Raw genomic sequence first — 21,014 nt, 5'->3', positions numbered from 1 at the left:
AATGTAAAAGCTAACGGATTTGGGTGATAAGTGGATACACATGATACATATTAATTGGTGCACAGCGGAAATTGATGATCAATCAGACCAACAGATTATTTGCAATGGGATCAATGTGAAAGTCTGGAATCCTAGTCATTGAGAGTAAAGCTACACATATATATTTTAATCTACTGGTTTGAGTTTTACATGAGGGCAACTGATCAATGGGTAGGACACTTCTTGCTATTACGAGCACAACACAAACCTGACAGAGAAACACCAGAGACCTGTATTCATTAGGTGCAGTTTTAAAAGCGAACGACCCTGTGTATTTTCTCTGCTGCTGGAAAGGCACACTTGAATGTGCATTTGTATTGCACTGCTGCGTCACCAAGCGCTCGTCACCTTTTGGGGGTCAAAGGTGACACAAGAAAAAAACAAAAACGTGTGAATATTTATAATTCTGTGGCGTTCAGACAGGATCGACCACGTTTAATTGATAAACAGCAACACAACAGTGTAATATAATCGGTGTTTAAGATTATTGTGTGGGAAAGGAATAAGGAATAATGGTTTTATTCCTTCATGTCCCCACACAACCTTGTACAATTCGTAGGTAATATGGAACTCCATATTATTATTATTATGACTAGTATTAATATTATTGTTATAGTTGTTGTTCTACCACAATTTTTAGATTGTACATGTAAAAGCATTGCTCATTCTTAACTCAGACAATTATATGTGCTGATTTGATCACACACACACACAGCCTGTACAAACAGAACATGTATGCTTTTTTATTTAGCTTAGTATACTCGAATTAAAGACGTGACCCTTCGATTTATTCACACTGCTGGCAAATGTACATGCGCTAACAGAATTAGCAAAATATGCTAAATACAATTTGGTGTCCACCGAGGTCTACGAATACAAATGCACATAAATGCGACCACATAACGAACAAAAAATGTGTGAAAATGTTTAGCCAGTATTTGACTGTTTTTCAATAGACTTCTTATTACCTTGTTTTGATTATTAAACCAAATAACTTGCTAGATCTTTAATATAAATGGTGAGGGCAGCCTAGCGAATTACACGAATTACGATTATAGACTGCACGAATATTTGGATATTTCCGAAAACGTATTTTTCCAAAACTATGATTTATTTTCCACCTGCTTTAGAACCTTCTGTATGTTTTCTTCTTTTAAGACGATGTATCCCAATATGAATATATGTGTGTATGTGTGTCTGGGGGGGTATCAGAATACAATGCAGACTGAGTTTTAGGTATGAAAAACACAAACGCATCCATTGTATAGAGTGTGCCCTGTTGTGCCATTAGCTATTAGAGAGGTAAAGGTAACGTGCAGGCTGTGATTCGGGCCTGTTTTCGATGTCCCTCCATCATTAGTCCTTTCATATTGCTCATTTGCAGTGCCGGTGTCATTAAGGTGAATGGCCAAGGCTGCTCAGGAAATGTTAATTAAGAAAGGAATCAAATTCGGGGAATAATGAACCCGAAGGACAGCTGCTTCCAATTTCCGAGAATAGGCCCCGGTCCACCCTGCAGCCGCGATCAGACCGGCCTGTTTCTGCAGAGGATTTATGCCCACTGACTCCTCTCTTCCCTCCTAAAACAGTGTATATTTAAATACGATTTACATTTTGTATATTATCACGTATAGCAGCAAGACAATTAATTAATAACACGCCTCTCTGGAATCTGGAACTGTACTTTTTGTGCCTTCACTGATTTCTATTTCTGTATGTTGTTGGTGTTTTGGTTTTTGATTATTTATTTTTTTGTACCCAGGTAATAAGCAGTTGTTTATGATTTGAGTCGCCGTGGTTAGATGAGGAAGCCAGCTACATAAGAATATGAATGTGACCGCAGGTTTGTCTTGAGGGATAATATATACCGATAGATAAATTGGTAGGATTAGAAGTGAATCACACATACACCCCCCCACACACAAACATTTCTGTGTGTGTGCATACATATGCATATGTAAATGTGTGCCCCATTTAAACATTATTTTATGGGAAAAATAACATAAAACACGTAGAAAGTATGGTGGCGTTGAATATATTTAAATATAGCTACAATCTACAAGATAACATAATTTTACAGGATCTAGTGATAAGAATGTAAAAATACACGAATAAGTACATCAAAAAACTATTATCACATAGACGTAAACATACAGACAAACGTTCCTGCCATTTTTTCCTTTTTTGTCTTGTTCCATTGTTTGTACAAAATATGCATGTTTCGCACTTACAAAACGTGGAAAATAAAATATAAGCACGGGACGATCATAAATTACGAAATAAAAGAATATATCGAAAACAAAATTCAAGTACTTTCCTCTGGTTATATTAGTTATTAATGAAATAGTGTATATATATATATATATATATATAAATGCGTATATTTCCACTGTCTCTTGCTTTTTCAATACAGTCTTGAAGGAAGAAATGAAGATAGCTGCTCCTGTCCAAGCAGAATGAGGTGATATTATTATTTAAAAAATATATATTATAAAAGAAACAAACAAGCAAATAAAATCCCATAGTGTTCTGAACAGCGTTGCACATTCAACGTCAATAAACCGCTTCGGTGAAGAAATAGAAGAGAGGGCGAAAGAGAGAGGTAAGACAGAGAAACATTAAAATACAATAAGACAGAACAAAATAATAAAATAAAATTCAAAGACAGAGACAGGGTTGGGAGAAAAAAAGAAAAGAGAGAGAAAAGCCTCTTGCAATAGTTTTACGATTCCCCCTTTGCTTGCTTGTTGTTTGTTGTTCCTGTTCTTGTTCCTGTGTGTTTATCTCTCCGTGAAGGCGCATTATTGTTCGTTGCTGTCGGTCTTCTCTTTATTCATTTTCTTCATTTTCATCCTCCGGTTCTGGAACCAGATTTTGACTTGGCGTTCCGTGAGGTTGAGGACGCGGGCCACCTCGTAGCGCCGGTCCCTGGTAAGATACATATTGAATAAGAACTCCTTCTCCAGTTCGAGAGTCTGGTATTTGGTATAAGGGCACCGCTTCTTTCTCGTGGAGCGGGCGTGGATCCAGTTAGCAACCGGATTGTCTGGAAAATCAAAAACAAACAAAAAAGAGTATTATGACTATGATTTATACACAAATCAAGACATATATTTCAGTTTGAAGGGGGGGCTTGATCTACCCCTTGCGCTTTTGTTAATCTATTTGTGGGTCATGTTCCTCTCTAAAGTTGGCCTTCCCGGTATAAACAAAGCCACCCCCACGGTCTTACTTTAAGTTCAAGAGGGGCGATTCTTTTTTTTTTTTTTTTTTTTAGATTCCGTCTTTCTTTTTAATGCGGGTTAAATTATTATAAGCAGCCACGCACGTTTCCTCATTATTCACACTTCTACGCTAAGTCAGAAATGTAGTCACCATGTCTTTTTGTGTAATATCAGTGTAGTGTTTTTTTTAAGACCTTATAGAGTGCTTAAGGGGAACAGGGTTGTAAAATTGTGAATGCACTCATTCGCTTTATAGGCCTATAAACTGACTTACATGCCTATGAGTGTCTACAGCCAAAGTCCCTCGTCCAGCTGGAATCCCACAAGTAGGAACCTACGCTAATGTGCTTTACAAACCTGTGTGTGTTTTGTATTTTTCTTCGGCCAACATTTGCTATGTGGTGCAAGTGTACTGTAGAAAAGGCCCAGCTGTAATATGTCATGGACACACTATCTGCACTAGTTTGATTCTAGTGTTACTTGCTGTTATTGCTATTGTTGCCGTAGTGTTGGATTTTTATAGATGTTGTACCATTTTTAAGGACCAGCTGTTGGGAAGAGAAATAAAAACGAAACAACTTATGTCGTCGAAAAAGGAGGACCTGTGCAGCTATTGACAGTAGCAATGGTCGAGTCTAGGACCTGTGAAACCGACTAGAGAGCAGGTCTGAAATGCATGTTATTTCAAGACTTACCTCCCCAATTCATATATATATATTACCCTTAAGAGTCATATTTAGCAAAAGCTTTTATGTATGAATCAAAGTAGCTCGAGCATTACAAAATAAACGTAGTCTTACACATATATGTATATATTAGTAGCCCCAAAATAAATAAAAATTCAATGTAGTTATATAATGCATTATTATTATTATTATTATTATTATTATTATTATTATTATTATTATTATTATATTTCATTGTTTCATGTATTTGTCTTTTAAAACACCACTACAGTGATGCAGAACAGTGCATGCACATAAAGGTTACCGTTGTTTTATGAGTCTGTAGAATTGCCTTGCCCTGGACTGGTTTAATTGATTTGAACGTTTCACAGAATTATTCATGGTCAGCATCGTGACACATAGCTGGGTCTACCCTATAAATAACCTACAATACATATCTAACCCTACTGATATTATTATTATTATTATTATTATTATTATTATTATTATTATTATTATTATAAACTATTATTAATAATAATAGTAGTAGTAGTAATATCAGTATCCCCTTGTAGGGCCATATCTCAATTATAGCAGTAACACATAGACACGACTTTAATGCCTCTTTATTACCATTATATTGTAAATAAATACATGTAATACATAATAAACATAACATATACAGAAGGGATCCGCTTCTATCTGAGCCCTGCTGCAGCCCTGCAGCCCGTGGGGCAGGGAGGTGTGTGTGGATCTGGAGCCCCTGTACAGCTCCTCTCTCAGCTCCCTCCGCCGTAAAACCTCAAGCTTGTTTTTCGAGTTTTCTATTTTTATAACCCGCTTCGTATTTTACAACCCAACCTTATTGCTCTGCGTGTTTTAGTACTGGCAGCCTCCTCGCGCTGAACGGAGGGGGGAAGAGATGGGGGCAAAAAAAGAAGAGCAAGATCATTACATTTTATTGAGGACAGCAAGCAACTGTGCCCCTTGTCAATAACCGGCTGTAAACGAGAAAGACTTCAACTTACTCGGGTCTAATTCTGGCTTCTCCTCTTTGTGTTTGCTGGAAGCTAAAACCTCGGACTCCGGAGAGGGGATGTTTTGCGCCGTCCTGTCGCGAATGTCAGCCGAAGACCCGTAGAGATAATCCGAGTAGTTTCGTGCGTTGGGAGGCAGGCAATCCCCGACCCTGCGCTCCGGGAACGCGTCGGGTTTCAGCCCGTAGTGTCTGCTGTTAGCCGGGAAGCCGGTGAAGGACACGGCGCCTGAGATAGGCTCCAGCCAAGACCGCACGTACCTGGAGTCTGTCCCTAAGTGGGTTTGATGCGTGTAGGGGTGATACACCACTGAGGACTGGGACTGCACCGGGGCCCAGGAAGTCGTGAAGATGGGAGGTTTTGGGGCAAAGCTGCAAGAGGGGAAATCGGTACACTCTGGTACCAAGCCTGCCGGACGGGAACCCGAGGGGAGAGATCCCGGAGCCGAGAAGCGAGCAGCCGCCAAGACTTCTTCGCTTTCATGGTTTATCAATGAATCCACATAATAGTTGCTTATGGGACCCGTGGTCGACATGACGAAGTCTCCCGTCTCTTTTACATGCATCCGATTATTGCATGGAGTGTATGTGTACTTTTTTTTGTATCTGCTCATAGAACAATCAAGCCAGGTAATTATTTCTCCGGGCTTCCAGAGCGCCTATTGGCTGCTTGGCGCCACGTGATTATATTTACCCCCAAAAATTACACAGTGGATCAATGCGCGAGTCGTTCTGGGATATACGTGTAGTTCAAGGTTTCAGCACGTAGATATCTGTTTTATTGGTAGTATTGCTGATAGTATTCATTAAAAAAGTATGCTGGAAAGAAAACCCAAGCCTGTTGGCTTTACGAAGGGCTACACAAGGCTTATTGCCGCTGTTTCAATCATGAGTAAAAAAGGAAAGGGTTTAGATTGTGAAGCCTGTACGGCCGATTCGGAGCACGAGGTATGTTAACGACCATTGAGGAGGCACTATTTCTTTCTGTCATTCATCACTGTCTGCTCTTCAGGTCCTGTAGTGCGCCGGGCACATCAACTGAGTGCACGACAATATTAGATTAAAAATCAACACACACACACACAGACACACAGACACACACAAGAAGTAAGCAGTTCTTCGGCGCTATTCTTAAGGGAGTTTCCTTCGCCACTGCCAAATTATATCCTTTTCAGTCTCTTGAAGCGGGATGGGGGGCCGGCATGGTGGTGGTGTTGGGGGGGGGGGGGTTGTAAGGTAGGGGGTATTTGGGGGGCGATTGTTTAATTGGAATGTCAAGTGGATTGATGTGCGAATGGACTCTTTATTCTCATACTTTTTCTTATTCTTCCTCCTCCTCTTCCTCTTTTTCTTCTTTTTCTTCGTCATCTGCTGCTGCTACTGCTTTTGGTTAAACTTCGCGAAAACAGAGCGAATTACTTGTGTTATGCACAAGCAAACAACAAACTGGGATAGCCCTCGTAAAAAAATGGAGTTAAAAAAATCGGAGAGGTGGGAATCGTAAGACGCCTTGAAATCATGCCCACTTCAGCGGCTATATTCGGCAAGTGCCCGTGGATGTTTTTTATGTCCTTCAATAAATTTTTACGAGGGCCATTTGATTGTTCATAAACGTGTCGTTAATAAAAACTGCATCCGAGTTCCTGGTAAAATACAAAACCAACACTGGGCGACTTGTGAAAACCCGCTGCAGTCAAACGGCATGTGAGAAGGACACGAACGCGTTGGTTAAAGCAGAGCAGGGATTAGAGAAAAAAAGAAAGAAGGAAGGGAGGAAAGAAAGAAAGAAAGAAAAAAGAAATGAAAAGAAAGTAAAAGAAAGAAAGAACACGCTTTTGTCACAGCCCTAGAAGAATATTAGAAAACAGGGGTGCCTTATTTATTTATTAATTTATGTAGGCTAATTGTTTATTTATTTATAGTTGATAGTTGGTTTGTTAGTTAACTTGTTTACTCAGTGAGGTGTGCATTAATTTGTTTGTTTGCTTATTTGTTTGTTGGTTGTCTATCTTGAAAGCCATACGAGTTTGCGTATAATTGGGATTTGACAGCCATAGGAACAGAGGAGAAGAAATACAGTGACAGAGGTGGACAAGCGAAATGGGAATGACGTCCCTTAATGTGCGGTATTTATTGTGCATTATAATTCTGGAAGAAAGTTGAATGTATTCGCATTGGTAGTTATATCTGTATAGTAGTGTTTGTGTGATGGAATCGACTCTACAAAAATATGTAAAACTGTAAAACATAATTCAAATAATGTTCTTAAAATTATAAAAGAAACGAAAATCTGGATGTGAAATTAGAAAATAATGCTTTATGGGAAATTAGAATTGGCATATTTGCGGTCAGAGGTAGCTCTTAACTTTGGGAGGTGAAGTTTACTGTACTTGAATCTTGAAAGTTGACATTGCATCCTGTCGAGATTATCAGAGTAATTGCTTGGCTGACTGTATATGGGCTTCTCGACCATTTATAGATTATTATATTATCGATTATTATAGAGTCTTCTGTTTTAAAGACGCACTTTTGAAAGCCTGGGTTTATATTCACTTATTATATTATTAAGATACGATTTTATCTTACTCTTCAGATTAGTTTTCATAATAATGTAGGTTTATTTAAATATTAACAGAATAAAAGTGGCAGATAAACTACCAATACATTTCTGAAGTTAAAATGGTGGAGCTCCGAGTTTTATCTCCTGGCCGTTTCATTCACACAAGTTTTTCTAATAAGATCAGCTAATGAATCAATTCTACGTTCAGAGTTTAGGACACCAGTTAGGTGTCTTATTGATAAATAAATAAATAAACAAATTAGTAAATAAATACAGATATATATGAATAAATGTATACATAAATAATGATCTGGGCCCAGGGACGGCTGTGTGCGTCAGTGTGGGTCCCTCTGCCCTGCAGTGTTGGGGTTGCAGTGGGTGTAGTCCTCGCCGGTCTCAACACGTCAGTTCGGGCTTCTGGATTATAGGGTTTATCAGCAGAAACCGCAATACAACCCGTCAATGAAATCAGCCCCGACGAGCAGACAGCTGCCCTTTGAGGACCTCAAATTCAGCGGCCGAGGTGTTCTGACACGCGATCTTCACACTTTACAGAAAATTGTATATCCTGACTGTGTCTAGAGAGGGTATGCGTTGATCAAGTGTTTTTTTTTTTTCCATTTCAGCTGTAACATAGCAACAGCTGCAGCAGTATATATAGCATATGCAAGTATATATATATATATATATATATATATATATATATATATATATATATATATATATATAATGTATTATTATTATTATTATTATTATTATTATTATTATTATTATTGTTATTCATTTGTAGCAATTCACATATTGTACATTGAAATAGATCAACAATACATGTAACTGCAGATGATGAGTTGTTTTTTATTGAGTGAAATAGCCAGAGTTCGCTTAATTCAATTTAGCTATAATATCATCGTTGCTCTCTGTAAACCGGATCCGGGAACTGAACAAGTTCAATAAATGCGAGGCTTTCGGTGGGAGCAGAAGGGGGCGACGCCTGGCAGGGCTGCAAAGTAAAATATAAACATCAATATAGGTGCATTTAACAGAGCGCCATAAAGGAGACAGTGTAGAGACACTGCGATTTCTAATGATCTGACTTAAAGGGTATGTTGTCGTTTGCAGAGCAACAATTACCGTCGCTGAATTATTATTATTATTATTATTATTATTATTATTATTATTATTATTATTATTATTATTATTATTATTCTAATTCTAATTCAGTCCAAATTAATACATTCTGTGCACATTCGACTGCACCAATAATAATGCGACTGATCGTGAGAATTCATTAAATTAAGTTAGTTAAATTTTGGGGAAAATAAAAAATCCTCCACACCAATAGTCAATTGTTACAGTCTGTAAATAAACAAATAAATAAATACAATGAACATATGCTTTTTCCTATGCCCAATCCATCGTTCAAGTGACCGACAACAATCCTTGATATTAAATAATGTATTTCTGTATCACTAGTCATTTAATAAACTGTGATTTATAAAATGAAACTCCCCTCCGGTCGATAAGACGGTTCTCTCTGTTGCCGCCCTGAAAGCAAGCACTGCCTTGCTCTAGATTCTCATCCGTTATGTGGGAGACTTTTGACCATAAAATTTGCATAGCTGTCGGCAAAAATAATACAGATACATTTTATGCGCAATATTTACCACATCAAATTATTTAGATAGATAGATAGATAGATAGATAGATAGATAGATAGATAGATAGATAGATAGATAGATAGACACACAGGCTACGTGTGTGTGTGTGTGTGTGTGTGTGTTACTTGGTTGTCCGTTACGCCAAAGTATATAATTAGGCTAAAATATTTTAGTGTGTAGGCTATATATGTTGTTCTGTGGATCATTTTGTGTTAAAATCAACAAACAGTACAACGTTGTGTTTGCTTGGAACAAATCAGAGGCTGTAATTGTCTTCGTTTGCTTCAGCTTAAATGTATTTGTTTGTTTTTCTAAAATACATATTCAGGACAATATTCCTTCGTATCTGACGAACTCTAATTGTGCGTGTGTATGTGTGTGTGTGTGTGTGTGTGTGTGTGTGTGTGTGTGTGTGTGTGTGTATATAACTGAATAAGGGAATCTGTTGGGACTAATGACAAGTGAGGATTAACAGTCAAATATCCCGCCCGCTCCTGGCCGTTTCAAGCCACGAATAGCCAAAAGCACATTCGACACACGACGATCCACCGGCTTCAAAACCAGCGTCAAGTTCGGTTTCATGGACTTAACCACATTGAAAAAGAAAGGGGAAAAAAACACCAGGAGACAAGAAATGAAACAATATGTAACATAATACAATATATTTCTAACGTGGAATCGGCGTGTGAGTGACATTCCTGGAGAAAATCAGTGCCGTGCTTTATACAGCCTATCCAATTCATTGCCTGTCGTTGCTCGGCGAAGGGAGGGGGCAGAGAGCGGTTCCAGGATTTGAACGGATTTTATTCGTCCCTTTGTGCACAGTGCAAATGTCATAGGAAATAGTTTGCGCTTTAATGCTTGTAAACCTTAAGTTAGCCCTTTTTAAATAAAGGTAGGTCTGACACGGAGAGAAACGAGTTACACATCTTTTCTCATTCTCTTCTCTTTCTCGTTCACCCTTTTTCGTGTAAGTTGTTAAAAAGGGGTATTCTTTTAATTCTTTTTTATTTCGTCTTTCGTTTCTTTGTTTACAAACTGTGTAGAAGATCATACCCAGGGAAAGGTGTATTTTTTAACTGATGTGATCACTTGTGTTTTATTTTTGATGTCTGTACTTCAAAGGTTTTATTTTACAATGTATTTCTGCTCGTGCTGTAAACGGATAATTAAATGAACAATAAACTGGATTGACACCTTGTACCCAGTTTACGATTATAAAATATGTGTTTCGTGTCCGTGCATGTGTGTGGCAGTGTGTTGGAGGCTGTAGCTGTACTGTGGACTAATTCCAGATATCTTCCCCTCTTTAAATCTCGAAAGATCCATCCGAAGGCACTTAAAAGAAAAGAAACGGCTCCAATTCATATATCGAATGAATCATCCTATTCAAAGTGTACTGAAAGGATGAGAATGCGGTTTCAGGAGATCACACTTATTTATTTATTTATTTATTTATTTATTTATTTATTTCTCATAATCTGTATGAACACATAAACTGGGTTTACTTATTTATTTGCCATTATTATTATCATTGTTATTATTAGTAGTAGTATTATTATTATAGCAGGAAAGCTGGAGGTTAAGGAGATGATTTAGTGAAATTAAGGTATTAACAGTCTCATGAAAATAAAATGTTTCTTTAAGAAAAGATAACACGAATGTAAAAGATTACATTCAAGAAAGAACGCAAAAAAAACAAATATATCAATGCATAAATACTAATTTCGTCTCTAGGATACAGGGCTGAAGACATTAAAAGACACAAACACACAATTTACATAACTTATGCTATCATCGAAACCTCTTATTCTTTTCCATTATTCTATTATAATGCAACTTTATGGCACACTAAATCCACGCTGGCTTGCCGTAGTCGTTCGATGTAGAAGTTTGTATGTATTTGTGTGTACTACATAATATGTAACACTTTTTTATTTTCTTAGACAACAGGACGATTTGTATTGAGATAAATAGGGCATATGTGTGTGTCTGTGTACGTTTTAATGCAAACGGCTATTAAGAACAATTATTTGTGGGGGATTCTCTATTATTTCTTGTGATATATTCCTAAAATGTCGCCAGCTCCTGCAGGACTCTTCGTGGGTTCTCGAGGCGGATGCCATGGCGCTGACCTTGCACCGGAGCGCCGGGGACACGCCACTGCAGCGACTGCTTTTCTAGGCGCGTTGAATATAGACCCATCGAATGGTATTCATTGAAGGCTATGGGTTGAAAATAACGAGGGCATAAAATACATACATGCATACATACAAGTTTGCTAATATTATTTACATCAGAAGTTTATCCGTAATAATAAGTGTACATGAAGACGCATATCTGGGTTATTATTGATGGTTTTGAATGACAGGTTGTGTTGATGAAGTATCCTTTGTAATCGGTGTTTGTTTATACCAGTTTCCTACAGTGCATATATGGAAACTCGCTGACAGCTCGGGACGTTACAGATTAATACCGTGCTGCAGTCTCCCGATGTCCGGCTGTGTGTGGAATAGCCCAAGAGGTTTCCTTAAGAAACTGTAAAATAAAATCTCAAACTCAGCGGAGGGGCCTCCTGTCAATATTTTCAGAATAAGTAATAAAAGGATAATAATAACATACTTTTTTTTATAGAAAGGAAAAACTAAATTTTGTGTCAAGAAACAATTAACGGATTGCTAAGGGCGTAGTCTTTTATGCAGTCTTTTGCGTTATTATTATTATTATTATTATTATTATTATTATTATTATTATTATTATTATTATTATTATTTAATATGTTGTTCCACAGGTTAGCCTGCAGCAATTTGCTTGTAACGGGATTAATTGAGAACGCCGGAGCGGTTGATAATTTAGCGCTTTCTGACTCGTGATTAAACAAAATGACTAAATAACCCAATTATGAAAGGATTCCCGTTGATAGCGTTTTAAAGCCCCGTCGTGAGATTTACAATGCAATAAATGTGCCAATTAATTAAATCGGATTGTTGTTTTGAATCCAGACAGTCGTTTCATTCGCGTTTGAGAATGTGAGAGGAAAGGTGCACCGAGCGTGCAGGCATACGGCTGGACTAACGCATGCATGCTTTTATATAAATGTGTGTAGGTAGTGATCTCTATATGCATGTGTGCATTCACTCACTCATTGGTTTATTCATTCAAGCTGCACATATTCTCGTTTCTTAATGGACTCCAAGCAATAACAATTAGAGCACTGGCAAATAAGTCTGAACATATTCATAGAGAGAGGAAGAGAAAGAATGCGTTTTGGGTATGACCCAAGCTGGGATATCCTTCCCTGGCCAAGAGTGTTTCTTGCATTGTGCTGCACGTGTTCTTTTGGCGGCGATCGGGGTTGTTTCTGTCTGGGGCATGAGTGGCAAAGGGCATCTCGGAAATCCACCTGATTCACCCCTCTCTGCTCTGCTCTTCTGTCGGTAACCCAGTCCCCGTCAACCTACACCCTGCGTAACGCTCACATTTCTAGACAGCGAAATAATGACGATTCCAGCACTTGCCAAAAAAAAAAGATAACAAGACAGAGAACACATTCTGGTAACTGTAGCAGCTTTGAGTTTGGCCCCTTATATAGAGCTATCCCTCCTGACACAGGCGGTGATGACCGGACTGGGCCTAGTTCAATGGTCTTGTACGCACAGATGCAAAAGCCAAAACCACACATGGATATCATTATAATTATTTATTATTATTATAATTTTTATAAAGGGGTTATCAGGACAGGAAAACGCTATGTGTATATATATTTTTTATTTATCAGAGTTCAAGTATATGAAACGCAGCCAAGATACTGATTTGGCAACCTCTGCAGACTTAAATGTCCAACAGCAGCCGGGGGGTGGAGTATGCCCAGTGAAAAGAGATCGCTGTCAGTCGCGGTTCTCGGATTTCTTACATTTCATAAGGTTTCGCACGGTAACCCCTCTTTCTCCTTCCCCTCCCTCTCCCCCTCTTTAACTCCCTGTCGCCTTTCCCGTCTGATCCGATCCGCTCTGGAGGTCACGGCTCCACGGTCAAACCCACTTGGGTACCCGGGCGTTGAGGCTGGGTCAGGGTGAGCTGACATGGAGAATAACCAGGGGGGGAGCGGCAGAAACGTGACTCCCAGACGGCGTGTTTCACTTAAGATATCCTGGGCCTAACTGCGCCGCCAGAAGTCCCAATGAAATCTAATTATTTGCAGGCCACGTTTCCAAATGCACGGAACGGGTTTCCGACAGGCAGCTTGCTCAGGGATAGCTGAAGACACGTTATCTCCATTTGCACAACGCATGGTCCCTTTGCGTAGCCATTTGCACGGACACCGTTATCTTTCAAGGATGTTATTGTATCCAATATTAACAACACAATCCCACCAGTTTAAACTTCACATTACAAAAACAGTAGTAAAGAAAATCAAAACCACAAAATATTTGAAGAGGCTCAGTTTATTCGTGTTCCAGTCTTGATGTCGATACCGTGCAGGTACCAGATACCATTATCCGCAACCTCCCAAACCCCATCTGCGCCAGTCAAGTTCATCCGCTCACTCCGCTTTGCTCAGAAGTGTAGGTAAAGCAAATTGCACATGAAATACAAGTTTACATTAAAATAATACATGGGGCAATCGACTGGGAATTGTATGTACTGCATGTATGTACGTGTGTGTATGTATGCATGTATGTATATATAATTATGTATACACCAACAAGAATGTATAAGCAGTAATACACCTTTTAGTTTTTCCCTGATATGTGTAAGATACCACGAGATTTCATTCGTAACTGAGTTTGTCTTTGTCTCTCCCCTGTACTCGTGTAAAGCGACGATGTGTATATCGATGCATAATGAGAATAAACAGATTTATTTCAGACCTTGACTTTTGTACAATTTATTTCTCGTCGTTTAAATAAAATTCAACACACAGCCATTACACAGCCCAGAAATGATATTGGAAAACAACACAAACACAACTCCACCACCACGATTACAGGAACATAAAAATTCACAAACAACAAAACAACATACAGTGCTTGTGCAGGTTAAGATGATCAATGAGTTTACAACCATTTTACAACTGATAATTCATCTTAAAAACCTGAAATTAATATTAAACACAATAACACTAATTAGAGATGTGTATTGGTAGGATAATGGACAAGTGTTTCTTGTAAACCTTGTTGAACAACAGTACACCTCTAAAATAATTGCGTTATAACTGCTTCTGCTGCTATTAATAGAATGAATACTAACCATCATCATTTTTACTGATATTGGCAAACATATATTTTGAAATGAAGTCAGCAAGAAACGTTAGCTGGTTCCTGGTGGATTCCTCTGTGGAATCGCCATGGCATCGAAACCAAGCAGCTCGGAACCTAATCACAAATCGAGGCATACTTTAATTTACTGGATCTCTATGAAAAGTATACGAGAAAGTAAATACAAATATGAAAATCTACATTTTACAAATAGGTTACAATTTTCGGTTTTTATTTTCGAATTTGTCAAACAATATCATAACATAATTTCAAAGAACAGCGCTCGTTTTCTCTTCCAAAATGAACAGAAACTGTTAAGAATTACACACACACACACACACACATATAGTTCTCTATCCATCTCTATTAATCTCTCTCTATCTCTCTATTTCTCTGTCTATATATATATATATATATATATACACGTGTGTGTTTGATACTCGGTTAGGTGTTGTTCGGTGCAGTTCATTATTTTATCTCGGTCAGATATTTAACATTTAGAGAGCTGGACCCGGTCAGAACCACTTCTCATCATGTACACAATAAACCACTAGAAAAACAAAGGCTTGCAAACAATTCTTCAACATTATTTGCATTAGAGACAAGATCGTGAAAAGAAAGTGGAAAATAATGATTTAAAAATGAAGTGAACAGTGTAACAATAACAGCAATGACGTCATCATCAACAACACATTATTATAATTATCTATATTAATAATAATCATAACTACAACAAACAACAACAACATCAACAATACTACTACTACTACTACTACTACTACTACTACTACTAATAATAATAATAATAATAATAATAATAATAATAATAATAATAATGTAATTAACTACAATTAAAACAGGCGATATAGGCCTACCTCTTGTAAGATACAAATTGTTTAAGCTCCTCCAGTTTGGCCTCTGGCAGACGAGGATGTCTTTTTTATGAACAGATACAAAAATAAAACAAAACCAAAAGATCAAGGAAGAAAGTGTAAATAAATAAGGAGTGGAAAAGTAGAATTGCGTGGGCCGAGAGAAACGGGAGCCGCTGATGTTATTTTCTATATCCGTGTTTTTATTTTTTTTCAGTTGTGTTTTGGTTTGTTGCTCCAATAGTCTCACAGCCAGAGCAGCTTGTTTGCCAGCTGTAAAGTCTTTGTTGATCCAGCATTCCGAAGACCCGCTTTTTCACTTCGGCTGAATGAAAATGACTTTGGATTCCAGACAACTGTCTCCTCTCGACACACAAACAGAGGCGAGGAGCGCGACGGAGACACGCAGAGGAAAAATACAAGAACCGTCTAATAAAATGAGGAGGAGAACATCTCTATCACCATCGCCGGTGCAGTATAATTCATATCATATGTCATATCATGACATATTATTATTATTATTATTATTATTATTATTATTGTTGTTGTTGTTGTTGTTGTTAATAATTAATTATTATTAATAATAATCTTCATAATAATTAATTCAGATTATCAAATATGTTATTGCTCTGCGTTTTGCATGTTTGCATTTGATCACTGATTTGATTTAAATATTCCCCATTTCGTATTATTATTATTATTATTATTATTAGTAGTAGTAGTAGTAGTAGTAGTAGTAGTAGTAGTAGTAGTAGTAGTAGTAGTAGTAGCAGTATTTATAACTTACAAAACCTGGATATCACATTATTTGTAATTTTCGAAAAGCGTTAGGTACACACCTCCCTGCCAGTTAATGAATTCCAAAAGAGTCTCGTTAAGGTGATAAAACAAAAATAACGGGGAAAATACGAATATTTATTTAAAATGGAAATTGCAAATGGAAGCAAGTTCAATAAACACACAAGACACAATCAGGCTTACTGCACATTGTCTGCTGAGAAATATGAAGCAGAATGCTAACCATAACGTCTCTGATTTATCCCCGTTATGTACAGCAAGTTTATTTTTATTTATGTATAAAAATGTATTGTTGTTTTTATATTATTTATTTTAACTGTATTAAAAGTACCAGTTCGCCAATTTTAAGTATGCATTATACGCCGTCTTAATGTGTAATATTAGTTCTTGGTGTAAAATATGATTTGGTAAATTTGCTTTAGGGAACACTCACTCATCGAGAAAGTAATGCCCTACCCAAACACAAAGATATTAAACTGTGTGGAATTATATATATATATATATATATATATATATATATATATATATGCCTACACAATGTAAAATATTGTGATATATATCATGCACAGTCCGTGTAGGAACTATGTTTTTCTAACACGTTTATAAGGGTGAATTGTGACCTATTTTCCGTAATCCAATGTAAAATTTATGTAGCAGTTCATTAAAGTAGCCTACTGTCTTTCTCTAGAAAATGAAGGACTTATTTTACTAAGGTAGTCAAAACAACAACAAAAAAAAACATACATATTTGTATATATTTTATAATTTAACAGTAGGGCCTACCTGTGTTTCGATTATATATTGGAAGATGTATGTTGTCCTTGATGAAAAACATATATTTTGTATTGCGCATTTGTTTTCAGAATGTAGTTTAATTTTAATGGACAATTAGTAACGTAACTCTGTAAAAATCTATTTTTTAAGTGATATTCATTGAAATAAACCCCTGCACTTTGACAACACTGTCAATATAAAAATTTAACTGAGTTTAATATTGAATTGTCTGAATTATAGGAGTCTTCAAATATATTCAAAACAATTTAGAAACAAATAATTGAATAATGCGAGAACACCGCTGAAGATTAGAATGTGTTGGTCTAAAATATCGGGTACATTTTGAGAGAATTCACATAACCCAGTGCCGGGCACTGTGTGGGCAACTAATGGAAAGATGGATCTTTTTTTCTATTTCAGTGTGGATTATTGTGGCCCACATTTATGGGTTTCTATAGAATACAGGCACATTTCTATAAGCTTTAGGGGATGCATTGTTGTGAAATTGCTCTTCAGACTCAATTCAACTGACTACTATCCTACGGGCGATTTCAGCATTTTACTTTTGATTAAAACATATTTAATACTCTCCAAAGCCCCGGGACAGACAGTAAGAGAAACCCTGCAGAAAGTCTGCAGTCAGTCAGTTTACATTTGCGCAGGGCCGTCACAGTGCAGCGATAATATTGGATTGCAAAGTAAAAATGAAGCCTTCAGTTTCTCCCTCACCAGCCATGCTTCTGCAGACTATGCCAAATATACACAGGGAGGAAGCAAACAGAATTAGAAACAAAATTAGTCTAAGGGGAACCTTTCCACCGAAGTGCAACAACGGCAGCTTTTGACACAATGAGACAAATACTGCAATCACAACGAACTCAGACTGCATGTCCAACCAGATAACACCGCCATAATGCAGGACGGTGAACTATTTTCCGGCTAGAATTTAAACTACACGAGACTCAAAAATGAAGTGCATGTATTTATAAACAAAGACACCAGCCTGCGCAATACTGACTGAAATTGAAATTTAAGTCGGTGTAGAACTGAAAAGGAATAACAAGGATATATATATATATATATACTATTGCTAATTTAAAGAAAAAAATAATGAAAACAATAATTATGCAGCATGAACCACTGATTAAATTAGTGTTTAATCTAATCTCGGTCAATTTATAATTATCATGTCAGCTTTCAATATTGATATGGAATGGCATGCATCAGTTACAACTCAGTATTTAAGAGGTGTTAATGGGACAGACAGTGCCAAAGCGAGCTCCCTCGAAGCTCTGTAGTCTGACAAAGATACTGAAAATCGCATTGTCCCACACCAACACACAATCGACATGGCAAAATGTTATCCCATAAGCTAAACAATATAAACATATAATCTATAAACGCGATGCCGTGCCACTGTCATTTTACATCAAATTAGTAACACGCGCAGTTGTTTTGATTATAAGAATATCCCAAGTTGAGATAATAATAATAATAATAATAATAATAATAATAATAATAATAATAATAATAATAATTTTCATCTACTACGTTATATAATATCTTATATAACTTTCCCTGCAAACGAGGTGCGAATCCAATCCAGGCACCTACTTAAATTCTATCCGCGTTTATGATCTATTGGATCGTCAAAATCCATGACTCACTCTCTCGCATTAGCCGGCCCTATTCTGGCATGATTAATAGAAATAAGCTGAATAACGCCAGCCGTCCTGTCATCATATTTTCGCCAACGATAAGTATGTTGTAGTAAACAAGCAACAGATGATGATGATTACTATTATTATCATTATTATTTGACTTTTGGGTCTTTTGGGCATGTTTTGAACAGGAGAAGGGAGTGTACATTGCTGTGTGGCAATTTCAGACAGACGACATGCGTGGACTGTACGTGTTCCTGTGAGCTTTATTAAGCAGTGCAGGTTACAGACCAATTAAATAGACGATAATTGTACTCCCGATTGGATTAAGTTGTGTTTAACGGGCAGATGTGGTTATGTGACGCGCAGCCTGGTTTTGCTGGGTGGCTGTTGTTCCTGGATCAATATAACCTGGACCTCACCATCATCTTAACCTTAACCATCTCTATGATGTTGCTCCAGGAAACACAGCAATATCTGGTTATGCGTTTAGCAACACTCACAATCTCACATATTGACGCTTGGTCCGGTTACTGGTGTCGATGTAAGATAGATAAGGGACACTGACAGAGAGAGAGAGAGGGGGGGGTTCTTTTTTTTAATGTTTCGAAGACACGCCAACACACACTAAATACGAATACCTCCACTACCACCTGCATTGATTTTATTCGACCTATATGGTAATTATCACTAGCAGAACATGTCATTATAATAAAGCAGACTAAAAATTGTCTATTTTGACAATATTTTCCTTAATGCACCTGTTTATGCAATTCTGACACTCATAAATAGATACAGATACAGACATTTGCATGACAGGTAATGAGAATTCCTAATGACAGCTGACGCATATCTGCAGCTGCCCGTTACTGTACCAATTCCGTACTGAGCCGGGATCCCCCGCCAATGCTGTATGGATTAAAATCAATCTTCAGTCCGATATTTTCTTGCTGCTTAATCACATCAAATGCTTTACTTCCATTCAAGTCCACCAGCAACTCACACGCAACCGCAGCCAGGGAAACACACACACACACACACACACACACACACACGCACACACACACACTAACACTCAGTCAATTGGAAATAAATAAATAGTTCTGTTCGTAATAGAAAATGAATCACTACAGCAAACACGCCCGTTCTACCTGCAGTGACAGCATGTGTTTAGCATGCAAAGCACACTGAGCCTCTCCCAATCCTCTCCCAGACAGGCAATACTGGCTAAGTAGACCAATTTTTACGCAGGACTGTCTGTCTGGGCCGCAGAGACTTATTTCTCCCCTGCACCCGTCCATTAAACAGTGTCTGTGTTAGGTGAGTGCTGTTAGTAAACAAATGGAGCCGTGACTGAGGGCCGCCCGATGTCTCCATAAACACCGCCAGTAAACAGGGGGTGGAATTCATCGCTGTGATCAATGCTTTTCTTTAGTCCCCCACCCACCCCTGTCTCTCTCTCTGTAAAGCTAACGTGTTATATATACCTGGGATTAATAGCTTTTGGAATGATACCGTCTGAAAACTGCTAGCCCAGTGCCCTGTCTTTCACTCTCCATCTCTCTCTCTCTCTCCCTGTATATCGACCGGCAAATATTTCATGTTTCCTTCTTTTTTAAAGCACCTCCGGTCACTATAGCGCGCTCCTGGGCCGAGGTTTCAGGAGGTAAGTCACAATACAAAAGCGACGACGGTTACCTCGTGATGTTTACAACCCATTGAATCTCTCTCTCAGCGCCGCCAGCTTGGGTTTTAGTGCCCCCTAACACTGAGACACACACACAGAGGAAGAAATAAAAATAAAAAAGAATAGGATAGTGAGAAAGACAGCGAGACAAGGGGGGTGAGAAGTAGCCTATCGCCGGGCATTAACGAGCGTGGTTCATTGACAATGCCACTTGCGGACTCTGCTGGGCTAGTTAACGGAAATTGTCGCCCTTGAAGAAGACGAACTGACGTAATCAAGACAGTTTCTTGTTGTCGAGCGAGAAGCCAATCCCAACAACATGAAACTACCTAAACCACGCACAGCTTGCACGGGGCGGGGGGATCCACAGAGACACCACAACAACAAACAGCCGACACACACGACATGTGAAAGGAAAAAGAAGAAGAAGAAGAAGAAGAAGAAGGAAGAGTCAAGGGAATGCATAACAGAAACACAGTGTAAATTCAGCAGCAACCTTAAAATAATACCAATAATAAAAAAAAAATCGTCAGAGCAGAGCCCGTTTATAATGGAAACAGTCAATTTAAAATAAAAATGAATTGAAAAATAAGAAAAGAAGGGAAAGGGAAACTTCAGTGATAAAGCAAAAGCTCGCCAAAATACGAAATGCCTCACTGAACGGCCACATTCCCAGACTACCGTTTCAGCAAACTCATTGTGAATATATACAGTTACCTAATAAAATATACGAGTGGAAAAGGGAGCGATTTATCCCGGTGAAGTATGGAGCAGCGGGCCCC

The 21,014-nt window shown here is 37.9% G+C and overlaps 1 protein-coding gene across 1 annotated transcript; it reads right to left on the bottom strand.

The window, feature by feature from the left end:
• Nucleotides 1-2,394: 2,394 nt before the first annotated feature.
• Nucleotides 2,395-5,633, bottom strand: hoxc9a (homeobox C9a). The gene is made up of 2 exons (XM_066708464.1): nt 4,957-5,633; nt 2,395-3,085 (listed from the first exon to the last, which is right to left on the bottom strand). Exons 1-2 carry the CDS (start codon nt 5,576-5,578, stop codon nt 2,841-2,843), a joined length of 867 nt encoding a protein of 288 aa, XP_066564561.1. The 5' UTR covers nt 5,579-5,633; the 3' UTR covers nt 2,395-2,840.
• Between the last annotated feature and the right edge of the window lie 15,381 nt (nt 5,634-21,014).

The sequence above is a fragment of the Amia ocellicauda genome, chromosome 7 (assembly GCF_036373705.1).
Source record: "Amia ocellicauda isolate fAmiCal2 chromosome 7, fAmiCal2.hap1, whole genome shotgun sequence".
NCBI lineage: Eukaryota > Metazoa > Chordata > Actinopteri > Amiiformes > Amiidae > Amia > Amia ocellicauda.
Note: the sequence above shows the minus strand (reverse complement) of the source record. Positions and strands in the feature narration are given on the sequence as shown.

What these genes read in the sequence shown, in the direction of transcription:
- hoxc9a (XM_066708464.1), bottom strand. Translation starts at nt 5,578, where the DNA reads ATGAGCAGATACAAAAAAAAGTACACATACACTCCATGCAATAATCGG. An exon ending in GAAGCCAGAATTAGACCCGA is followed by an intron (nt 3,086 to 4,956) that starts GTAAGTTGAAGT and finishes TTGATTTTCCAG; the next exon opens with ACAATCCGGTTGCTAACTGG.